This window comes from Teleopsis dalmanni, chromosome 1 (assembly GCF_002237135.1).
Source record: "Teleopsis dalmanni isolate 2A chromosome 1, ASM223713v2, whole genome shotgun sequence".
In the NCBI taxonomy this organism is placed as follows: Eukaryota; Metazoa; Arthropoda; class Insecta; order Diptera; family Diopsidae; genus Teleopsis; species Teleopsis dalmanni.
In genome coordinates, this window is record NC_051846.1 from 185,310,079 (window position 1) to 185,322,784 (window position 12,706).

Consider the following 12,706-nt stretch of genomic DNA (forward strand, 5'->3'; position numbering starts at 1 on the left):
AAAATTTAGTTACCGCTTGTAATAATAAAATTCATTTATTATATCGGATTGTATCTTGTTTAAGCCAGTTTAAACGAATTAAACGAATTTAAGAAATACACAAAATTAATTGTAAAATGAATCAGAAAAAATATTTACACTTTTTTAAAGGCCCTTGAAAATTTGCTAAAAATTATCTCGATTCAAACTGGTTCAATAGTTGCACTGGTTTTTAACACGGAAATGCACAGATTCCAGTAGGTTTTTTTTAAAAAACTCTTTTTTACTATAAAATTTAAAGCGTTCTTGAATAATTATATTTTTTAAGAATTTTTTTTAATAAATAAATTAACTACTCTACATATATGTTATTACAATAAAATATAGTTAAAATATTTTTTATATCTATCTAAGATAATTTAAATAATTTGTGATAAGAGAAAGTAAGAGACATTCAGTTATCAGCAGTAGGTACACAAAAAGATACAAAGGGAAAGGAAAAAAAATTTCATATCTTGCATATAAAAATTGCAAACATTTAACGCTGCTTAACGTACAGATGCAGACTCATTGATAAATTTCATTTTTATCTTAAAAGAAGGGACTGTGTCTGTGCTCAAATCTTACCAAAATTACTCTTATAGTTGTGATAATGATGCTGATATTGATGCTGATGCTGATGTTGATGTTGATGCTGATAAGTTGGTATTGAGGATATAGTTGAGTTAGTGTTGTTATAGTTATTATTATTATTATTATTATTGTTGTAGTTGTTATTATTATTGCTATTGTTGTTATTGTTGTTGCTGTTGCTGTTGTTATTGCTACTGTTGCTGTTGTTATTATTATTGCTGTTATACATTTTGGATGGAATCCGATAACCGGATTCATAATTGAACTGATTATATGTGAACCGCATTTTAATTTAAAACAATTTTTATTTATTTATTTATTTTTTTTCTGTTTCTGTTTGTATGTTTATTTTCACGTAATAGTGTTTTTTCTTTTTTTTTTCTTACTTATTTACTTTATTTTGTTTCAGTCTAGAACAATGTATATTTTATATGTGACCTTTTTTGTACATTTGCTATTTTTTTTAATTACACATTTTATTAATTTGATTTATATATATATATATATATATATTAAAAACTGTATAAAATAATACTTAATATATAAATAAATTGTAATTAAATTTATTCAAATCACATAAAAACATGTCAACATGAAAACAACATTTTATCGCGTGCATATCTCGTGTTTTTGTGTTGCTGTTAATAATAAATTTTGTTGTTTATGTATTTTGGCGTTTTTATTCAGCGTTTTTTTTCCGTTGATTAGCGCAGCCGCCGGTAATTCGTCACAAATTGTGTTAAGATACGAAATATATATGAAATACTATATATACAAATATACAGAAATATATATTTTTCAAGCACTGATACTGTTGCAGTGACACTGTATTATTTTGCCAATATCGCGAGCAGCGCAGCGAAATGCGGGAAAACGTTTTCAAAAAAACTAAATACAATGAAAATATCTCGTACAAAGTCCACATCAAAAAAACATTTTAAAATAACATAATCAAATCAAATTAAAAACGCTGAAAGATACTTTCGTAAAAACAATACGAAACTTTTGAACGAAAAGACAACAACAAACTAAACCACAGAATTTTTTAACAAAAGTTGAAGAATTTGAAAAGGAATTTTATATTACGTTTGTTTTTTATAACTGAATTTTAGTAATTATAAACTAACACCTTAATTACAGTATTTACTATTGAGTATAATTATTAATTTAACTATTATTAATTATTTCAATATTATTATATCAATATTAGTATAATTTTTTAGTCCTGTTAGCTGGTACTATTAGTATCTTTCGTTACTCGTTTTCAGTACAAGAAAAAGAACAAGTTGGTACTTCAGTTATTTTGATGTTTCTATTTGAGTTAAATTTATTGAGCACTGAGTAAATGCAAGCAAGAAGTGAAGGGATTCACATTTCAACATATATATTATATTATTTAACATTTATAACATTATTATTAATTATATTAAAATATATTAATAATAGAACTATATAAATTATTTATAATTATTATGTTATATTATTATTAATAATTATTATAATTAACATTATGTTATATAATTAACAATAATATTAACAATAATATTGTTTTTATATTATTTTTTTATTATTATATATTATAATTAACATTATGTTATATAATAACCATTATTATTAACACTAATATTGTTTTTATAACTAAAAATCAGTTTATATGTTTATGTTTAGCCCGTTAAAAAAAATCTACTTCTTGTATTTCTATTTTATTCTTTTTTTTAATATTATTTAATTTTTAAATAAGAAATAAAAAAAATTTTAAAAAAATATTAAGAAATAATTTATAAATATATTAAAAGCAGTTCAAAACAAATTAAAAAATAATTTAAAAAAATAAAAAAAAAAAAACAAAAAAAGTTAAGCAATTCGCAAAACTAAAAAAAAAGGAAACAATTTTAAAATAAAATTTTCCAAACAAAAAATAAAAAAATGTTCTAGTATTACAGTTGGAAAATATATTTATAAACATTGTTATTATATCAATGCCATCAAAATGACTATAGACTATAAACAAAATATTGGTGAGAATAAATTATATTTTTTAAAAATAATTTTATAAACTATAAATATATTAACTTTTATTAAAGTATAATATATTTCTCTAAATACTAATATATTATTTTAATAGTACTTTGTTTTTAGTGGTGAAGCATGAATTACTATAAACCCTACCCTAAAACGTTAATATCACTCTAAAGTTAATATTCAAAATATATAAAATTTCTCATAAAATTACAAATATTTTTTTTTAACAATAAATAAATATTGCTTATTTATAAACTTTAAGTTGAAGTACTTGTGAGTTTAAATTTCCTTAATGTATATTCGATTTTTATTTATTTATTTTTTAATTTTTTTTTTAAATCAAAAATATTCATTAATCTTATTATTTCGAGACAAAGACAAATCAAAAATAATTTTTATTAAATTAATAAATTTGCTAAAAAAAAATATATTATTATTATGCTAACTATTGAGCTTTATTTTTTGAGGTTATTTTATTTTAACAAACTTTAAGAATAAACTCTTCGAAAGTACAGTAATATATTTTTTTTCAAATTATGCTAAAAAATAAATGAATATAATTATTTTTGAAGTGATTAAATATTTTTAAATGTAATTTTGTTGCAATTATTATATTACTATGTATAATAAAGTACACATACTATATTTGAACGGTTGGTTATAGAAATGTATCTAAGAAATTTGATACTAATTTATAAGACATTAAAAAAAAATTGTTTTCCTTATATATTATTAAAAGTGACAGTTAATAGAATTTTTAAAGTATTATAAATATTAAGACAAATGTTCTTACACACTGCCCTTTTTTGTACAGGATATTGAGTCTACCCTATGACAGACTATTTTTACTCAGTATTATAGACATATTATGAGTATTATAAACATTAAGACAAATTTTCGAAACAAAAAAAATAACTTATTTATTTTTTATATGATATGCATTTATATACACTAAAAAATATGGATATGGAAAATTTTTAACAGCAACACAAATTAGTTTTAAACATGATTAAAATTATTAAAAATAATTACAATTATTAAAATATTTATCGGTATAATATATATTATACATATATTAATTCTTTAAAAATTTTTAAAAATTATTTAGATATTAATAATATATTCACACACAAATTTTAAATATAGTTTTTCGATTTTAAAATATATTATGTTACATTATTTTATATATTTTTTTTTTTAATCTTAACTATTTTACGTGTATTGAACGAAACAAACCTTTGTTTTAATGACTGTTTTTTTTATTATTTCAAAAATTGATTTTTTTTTAAAATTTTTTGGGTAAAAATTTTATTATATAAAATAGTTTATTTTTATATTGTTTAAAAATTTTATTATACTATAAAATTATTTTTTTTTTTTTGTATTGGTGAAACAAAAAATTTTATAAAATTGTATTTTATTATAATATAAAATAATTTTTTGGTCTTATGCTTTTTCTTATTATAAATAGTTTTTTTTTATTTAAAAAATATTAATATTAATACATTTTTTTATTGTATAATCAGTTTATTTATATATTTTATTTTAATTTCATAATTTTTAAAAAATTATTTTAGGTTTTGTTAATTTCAATTTTAAATATTTCACACTTTTTACCGAAAAATTTTATTAATTTCATTTTGTTAAGTTCTTGATATATATATAAATTATTAAGAATAAATTTCTTAATTTATTAAAAAATTATAATTAATTTCTTAATTATTGGCACTTAAAAAAGTTTCACAAAAACTTTATTCAATTTTTTATAACTTTAATAAATTCATGTAAAATTCTCAAAAAATATTTTTTAACAATTTTATTCATAAATTAACTGATATATTTAGCGACGGTTTTTCTTTGCAATATAAATACATAAATTTAAGAACTTTGCTTATAAGCCTAAAATTAACCGAACCGGCGAGAAGTCTTTACAGGTACGCATTCAAAACACGATAAGATAAAATTTGCAAATGACAACCAAATATAAACAGAGAACCCATGGTCTGATCTGACTATCTACTAAATGAGATACAAATTTGACAATATTATATATGTATTTGTTAAAAAAGATCTCTATGAAAAATCGACGTACCGTACACTTCTATTCAGATCAATGAACTAAAATGTATTTCGCCTACTCATAAGAACAAATACCAACAATCAGTGTAGAAATCACTTGTTTAAGAGCGGGACTCTGAGAGAGAGAGAGTGGAAACGAGCCAATGTTTTGTGAGAGATATTTTATATTTTTTGCGCCTAAACTGTTGAAGCACTTTTCAATTTTTAATAAGAATAGTAAAATGATTTCTTAAAGAGTAGAACATTTGTCGATTAAATAATGAACTCTTTGCTTTCTTCTTGAATTAATGCAAAAAGCAATAATCAAGCAAAATCAATACATATTTAAAAAAAAAATGAACTAATTAGCAGAGGCACGATCTTACATGTCATCGCTGCCGATGTTCTTTATTCTATACGGCATGAATACGAATACGAATTAATGCTTGTCGTTTTTAGTCGTTAACGTTTTATTGAATTTTTTTTTTGGTATTTTTATTTGCCATTATTTCATTTTGTTTTGCTTTTGATTTTTTTGATATTTCAAACCGATTCAAACCGATGACGTACATAACAAAAGAGAAATCTCGTGCTTACATGTGTAAATTAATAAAATGTTGTTGAAAAAGCCGCTTATATTTCGCACACTCACACACTTTTATGCAATTGAACGTGAATTTCACACTTATGTTGCAAGTCAACCAATCAGAGAACAGCGAATTTTGCACGCAGAAAAATAAAATAAAAACAAAACTACAAAAATATTTTGAAATTTGAAATAAAAATCAAAGCAAATATATTTTACTTGTATTTATTCAATTATTCGTATGTAGTGAGTGGGGAGGTGATGCATTCTCTTTCATATAAAGCAATAAGACAGAGATGTTAAACGATGATTGGCTACTCACTACAGAAATGAATTGATTTTGTTGAAAAAATGAAAAAACACGAACAAAACAAAGATGAATAAAAGTCAATTATTTATTTTGATTATTGGTGTTATTATTTTTGTTATTTTTTTCAATTTCAGAAAAAAATAAATTTTGTGGAGAATTCACAATATTTTTATTATTATGGCTTGTAAATACTTTTTTTAAAGTGCGTAAAATAGTACAAAAATTATCATTTTTACTATTTTACTGTAAACTTAAACATCAAAACATACAAATCTATATTATTATTACGTATTTCAATTTTTATACATACATTCTTATTCAAAGTTATATACAGAAATACAGTGGATCAATAGGCCTAAGTAGTTCCTTAAGAACGCCGATATAACCTAACCTAACCTAACTTTACCTGTACAAATTATATTTATTTTTTATTATTTATTATAAATTATATTAAAATACATATTTATTGTATTAAAATATATATGGGCAATTCCTGTGTGTCATACGTCACGTTGGTACGCTTCTTTAATAAAATTTTTTTTTTGAAAGAAATTGAATTCATAAATAAGTATGTACACAATATTTTATTTTCAATGCAATATATTCATATAATTAAAAACAATTTTGTTTTTATGTATATATAATTTTGTGTATATTTTAAAAAATATTTTTAATGATATATATAATTTTAGTTTTTTTGTATGTTATTAAAAACAATTTTTAATTTCCCAATTTTAATAAACCTTTTAAAAAAATTTCTAATTTTGATAACTTTTATATATTTAAAAGTATTTTTAATTTTGATAGATTAATTTAGTCTTAAAAATGTTTGCAAAATTAAATTTTTAACATAATTAAAAACGACTACTCATACGTCATGTTGATCGAATATTTACAAATACTTAAATCTACTCAATTTGTAAAAAACTAAATCTTTATACTACTATAATTCAGATTTATAGACTTTTTGGAGTTAACAACAAATACCAATTGATATTTAAAAACCTGAAACTCCAGCTACACAAAACAGTGATATGATCAAAACTAACGTACGTGTTCAACAATTGGAACTTTAAAATCTTAAAAGGCTCTTACGAAATATCAAAAAATATGTTAACGAACATTTCTGAAAAGAACACCTATGAGAAACGAAATTAAAAAGTGCAAATAGGAATGGATCGGTCACATTTTGCGTAGACCGACTGGTGACACCACAAGAATGGCGATTAAGTGGAACCCGATGGGTAGCAGAAGAAGGGGCAGACCTGCTCTCACTTGAAGAAGACAAACCGACACGGAAATGTCACACATGCGGAAAGGCTGGGGAAAGTTGAAGCTCTTGGCCACCAATCGTACCGAGTGGAAGTTGTTTGTTACGGCCCTATGCTCCTCCTAGGAGTTAAAGGATTAAATATATATATTTCTGAAAAGAATGGTGTGCTCCATACAGCTAGATGACGACATTATCCGTATTGTCTGCAACGACGTAGAACCAAATTTGATATTTAATAAGGGGAGTGTGTTTGCTTAACGAACTCATAAATTTGAGAAATTTCTATACAGCATATTCTATACCTATATTTATCTTTTTAGAGGATCGTGAGAGCATACTGCAATAGTAAAATAATGTATTCCGATAAATGGGAAGGAAGAAGACAGGACTGATGACTTCAAGCCAGAAAGTTAGATGGAGTTGGAGCGGACTTACGAAAGCTTTTTCACAATAGTAAAAAAACGTTTGCCAAAACGAAGAAGATGATCTCCAGTCTAACAGGCTAACGAAATCATACTTTTCATACTTTAGAAGAAAATATGTAATGTATGCAGAAATTTGAAAGATAATATAAAATAAAAATATATACAAAAATCAGGCCAGATAGAGATAGGAATTTCTCTATTAATACAGAAGATCATATTGTGATAATTAGCAAAGTAATTGAGATGGTAAATGATAAATTCGAAAAAAGTTAGAATCAAGAGTACTAAATATTAATTTAAAAAATAAATTGTCTTAATTTCTATTATTTTATGCTGTTAGTGCTGTTGGATGACACTTTCTTTCAGTTTTTTTTAATTTAATCTTTTTAATGCTATTAAATAGCATAGCAAGAGTGTTGTGTAATAATTCAAAAAAGAACTTGTCTTAATTTTTGATATTCTATATTGTTAGTGCAGTTGGGTGACACCATCAGTTTTTTTTTAATTTGAAGTTCTTAATGCTATTAAATAGCACTTTATCTTGCAAATTTCTTTAGATAACAGAATCTTATGCCTTAAAGTACATTAACTTTTTACAGCTGAATTAATACATTTCATTTAAGTAATTTTTGTTTGTTTTAGCAGTGACGTTAATGTTTTGTAGAAAGTATATTACCATAAGACACACTGCTTTTCTTAAGTTCATATGTACCAATTTATACTTATATGATCAGTATCAGCTTATGCATATTGATATTTTTTGGAAGTATACGAAATTAATTCGCATAGGCGTGCTAAATTCCAAAGACCATTAACTTAAAAAAATATATAAAAAACGTATATAAAAAATATATACATGAAAAAATAAATAAAAATATACGTATAAAAAATAATAATATATATATGTATAAAAAATATAAAATAGGTATATGAAAACATTTAAAAAAAGTTGTATCAAAATTCGTATGCAAAAAGGATTTGTTCGATAAAAGTTTAATTTAATAACATTTAAAAAGTTAAAAAAAAATATATTACTTATAATAATAAAAAAATATGAAATATATCACAAAAAATAATTTTAATAAAATATGGAAAAATACTAAGCAAATGAAACATCGTATAAACAAAATACGTAATAATAAAACTAGTTCTTAATTAAAACATCACAATATTGTTATATTCATAATTGTTTTTATCATTATACGTAATGAGGTGCGCGGAAAAACAACTACACTGCACGAGATACATTTGTATCTCAAAAAAGTGCAACAAACTGTGATTACACAGATACATAGTTAATCCTTGAAGCACGACAAGTAATATGACATTAATTATAACCTTTACATATGTTTAAATTGTAGAAATTGTTAAATTGTAATAGTAAAAACATATTACGCGAGATAGGGTATAATATAATACATTAATAATCATTTTATTATACATTTAAGTACAAGATTTCTATATATAAAAAATGGTTTAAATTATACATATTGGGCGTACGTAATACAAATAGATTGACCCGCTTATGAATCCCAATTATTTTTTTATACAAAAAACAAGTCAATTTTCCCCTAACATTGTTCAGATAGAGATCAAACAATTATATCAAACAAAAATATAAAAAAGAAACTAATAATTCAAAAAATTAATGAAATAATGCATAAGTTGGATTTTCACCATATAACTCCTAGAACTATTGCTATAAACATTTAATTCGGCCTTATAGCTACAGACAAATGTTTCATCTCAGCAGGACAGAGGCGGGACCTCCAGAGCTAGATTTTTTTTCTCTGCCAAATATGAATACGTCTGTCTGCGATTAGATACGTAGTATTTTTTTACATTTGATTGTTGGGTTGCGTAGAACGTTTAGGATCAACACCTAACTATTTCCGTTATTTAAGAGCCTTTTCAGGCGCCTTTGCCTCATTATATAGATGTTTCTAGATAGATATGTATATATAGATGTTTCCTGTTTTCTGATGTTTTCTGCTCAGAGTCATCTGATGTTAGAAACTTATCAATGAGGAACATTCTAGCCTTCATTTAAAAGATTAAATATTTTGTCTTTGATTAGAGTGCTTTAAGGCAAAAGCTACTACTGTCACAAGCCTAATTAGAAGTAAGACTAATGCTTCAAAGAGGCATATTACAATTATGAGATGAGTTAGACTTATTCATCTTCATTATAGTTTGCTTTGGGCCAGCTTGCTTAAAGACAACGATATACCCAGATCTTTCAGATGTTATATATGTATTCCTAAGCACAGTGGCTAGCTAGTCTTGCAATCGTCTACGAGGTCATGTGACTGGGAATTACTGTTTAAGTTAGACGAAAATGGAAATAGTGCCTTTAAAAAAACGTTTGCATTCGGTTAAAAAAAACTAATAAAATTTAAAACCAATTTTTAACTTAGGAATTTAAGACTTATATACTTAACTACTTATATAGTTATTTTTCACATACAATAAATAAACTTTTTAATGAGAGTTAAACGTGCTCTCCATTTTAATTGTAATCTACTATATATTAAAAGTATCTATTGTTTAATTCGCTTTTGTACGAATACAATTATATACACATTATTTAGCAAGAAAAAGAAATTTTATAAATAATCTTAAGAACACTAGTCATCAGTATTACTCAACAGCACAATCGTTGCATCTTGCAAGTTGTTATCAGTGCATTGACCTTGCAAATTATGACAACAGTCAGACATAATAAAGTAAAATAGACGATGGTATTACTATTAAGATTAAAAAGTTCTTCATTAATACATTATATTATAGCTTTTGCTTTACTTAAATTTTTAATCGTAAAATAATGTTAGGGGCATTCACGAAACTGAGCATTTGCTTTATTGTTTAAAATACAAAATCTGGTTGTGATGATTTTTTTGCAGCATTGGCTTTATATTTGGCACATGGAAAATGTTAATACAAACGCTTTTTTATTAAAATTTATTGTGATTCTTCGTCCTCACCTTATGCTTCAATGGCGCTTTTTATTTTATTGGTGTTTTTAGTGCAGTTAGCTAGCACTAAAAAAATTTCAAAGTGACATATATTTTTTATTTTTGTCAACTTTGATGACAGTTCATAGTACCACTCTTTTAGACAATCAAGAAACCAATTTTAATAAAATGATATATTTCTTTTGTCATTTTGATGACTATTTTTGCTACGAGTTCCTCGGTACACTATTCATACAGCCAATAAACCGATATTTATAAACACACAGTGTACGAAATAATTGAATAAGTAGCATTAGTATTTTAATTCACTACAAAAAGACATCCTGAATGTGGCCCTACCGTCAATTCGTCAGTAATATCTCACTAAATAGTAGATTATTAACTATTTCACATTGTCTAATCGACTCCGAAGGCAGTAATGATGCAACAACGATATTATCATTGATATATTATCGATATTATCCTAATGTTAGTTAACATTATCTTTATGAAGATGACATATGCCTTACAAAACTAACAAACCCGCGGATTCTATTTTGGTGCAACCTTCCCAGACCGTTGTACTAGTTAACATTTTCCTTTTAGCGTTCTCTTTCAGTGGCTTCATTACAAGTAGCATTACTAACTAATTTACTTACTTTATAGATGTAATCATGAAAAATATAGAATAACATAAACATAATGCGTCCTATTTTTACAGTACATGAAAGCTACAGCAGCTACAGTGTAAGACTTTAATCGACTAAAACCATCTCTTAAGAATGAATGGAGTAGATTTCCACGGCAACGTGGAAACTTTATTCCAGTAAATAGGAGAGAGAGACATGAGCAGGAGGCTTAGTACCTAAGAGATTAGGTTTGTCTAAGCCAAAAAGCATAGGCATGGCGTAGATAAACTTAGTATGGCCAACATTATACACAAGCATAGACTTAAAAGTGACTATCTAAATTCAATCAGTTATTTTAACAACCGCTTAACTTGAAATTTTTGTCGATTTCTTATTTGTCTATATATGATTTGTACAATCTGCAATTAACTTAAAAACTTTATGTCAACAAACTTCTAATCAGAGAGTCCTAAAAATGCTTGTAGCATAGAGACCGTTAACGGTATTACGAATTAGAATCAAAAGTTAGTATTACTATCAGTGGCAGAGTTAGACCAACTCTGGACTTCAGCGACACCAAAATTGCGAGGCCCTTTTTATTACCCAGGTATAAAAGTAAATAAGTTAAATTCACTAATACGACGAAGGATGTATGAAAGTTTTATTGCTAATCAAATTAAAATAAACACAAATTAAAATAAATAAATTTTCCTACTTTTAGCCTCACTCAATTATTTTTTAAATTATATCATAATTTGCTCCAGCTGCTATTTTCGATTCAGTTTATAGACTTGCCAATAAAGATAGTCTCTCTTGAATCATCATACTTCTCAAGTAGGTTTTAATCAATTTTAAGTTTGAGAAGTTTCTTTCCGCACACGCTGTACTGACTGAAACTGTGAACATGCTTCTGGTTACTATATAAACATTCGGATATACTTCGGATATAATTAATACCATATATGTGTGTGAAACCAAATTGTTCAATATATTCATTAAGTACTTTGAATCCACAGTAGGTAATATGTTGCAAGGTCCCTCTAGGCGCAAGGCCGTCTAAGTGACATCGCTGACACTTAGCGCCACCACTGATTAGTATAGCAGCACTATGAATTAATTTTTTTGTTTCATGAAAATATATACATATAAGACGAAGAGTATTTACTGGAGTTATTAGTACTGCATTCTGCAAGAACTCTTAATTGGTACAGAAATAAACACACTCCTCCATCAAGGATTTTTTTATGTTACAAATAAAATTAGTCCTTCGATCCGGATATAGGTAATAATTATGAAAAAATAATGAGTGAAATGTTAAAATCGAAGTGTTTCAAGTCCCTTGTTTTCACTTAAATTGAGTTAGACAAATGGGAAAGAATTTTCTCTCAATTTAAAGAGAATACAAAGGCGAAAGAATTTCAATGTTGCTTAAAACGATTGGAGTAGATTTGGTTGAGAATTTAGAGTAAATTACAAGCATTTATAGCGCAAGGTGCACACTCTAGAACTCTACTTTCAACAAAAGAGTTTGTACTTTTTAGGTATAAACAATCTCAGAATAGGTGACAACCAAATATTCTTTCTTTGTTATATTCATTTTTATCAACGTCTTTAGTCTCTATTCGTATGAGTAACATATTTGATTATATTATAATACATTTTCATCAAGGGTATTCATGTTTTGCACAAAATTGATAATGACCTATAAAAATATTATCGTAAAATTAAAACAATTTCAAATCAAGTCATTTTTGTTTGTAAAAAGGCAGAAGTTCTGCTTATCATCCGATTTGATTATATATTTATCAAATATAACTAACTAATTTAGCTAATAAAA

General features: G+C 25.1%; 1 protein-coding gene across 3 annotated transcripts in view; it reads right to left on the reverse strand.

Moving 5' to 3' along the window:
* LOC119670685 (nuclear factor of activated T-cells 5-like) overlaps positions 1-12,706 on the reverse strand; it is a 76,527-nt gene that overhangs the window by 40,362 nt on the left and 23,459 nt on the right. For 2 of the 3 annotated variants that reach the window (XM_038081060.1, XM_038081058.1), the window contains exon 1: positions 607-933. The exons of the other annotated variant lie outside the window; for it this stretch is intronic. In XM_038081060.1, the coding sequence (XP_037936988.1) occupies positions 607-898 (292 nt within the window). In that variant the 5' untranslated portion in view covers positions 899-933. Of the gene's footprint in view, positions 1-606; positions 934-12,706 lie in introns of those variants that run through there. 3 annotated transcript variants of the gene reach the window in all.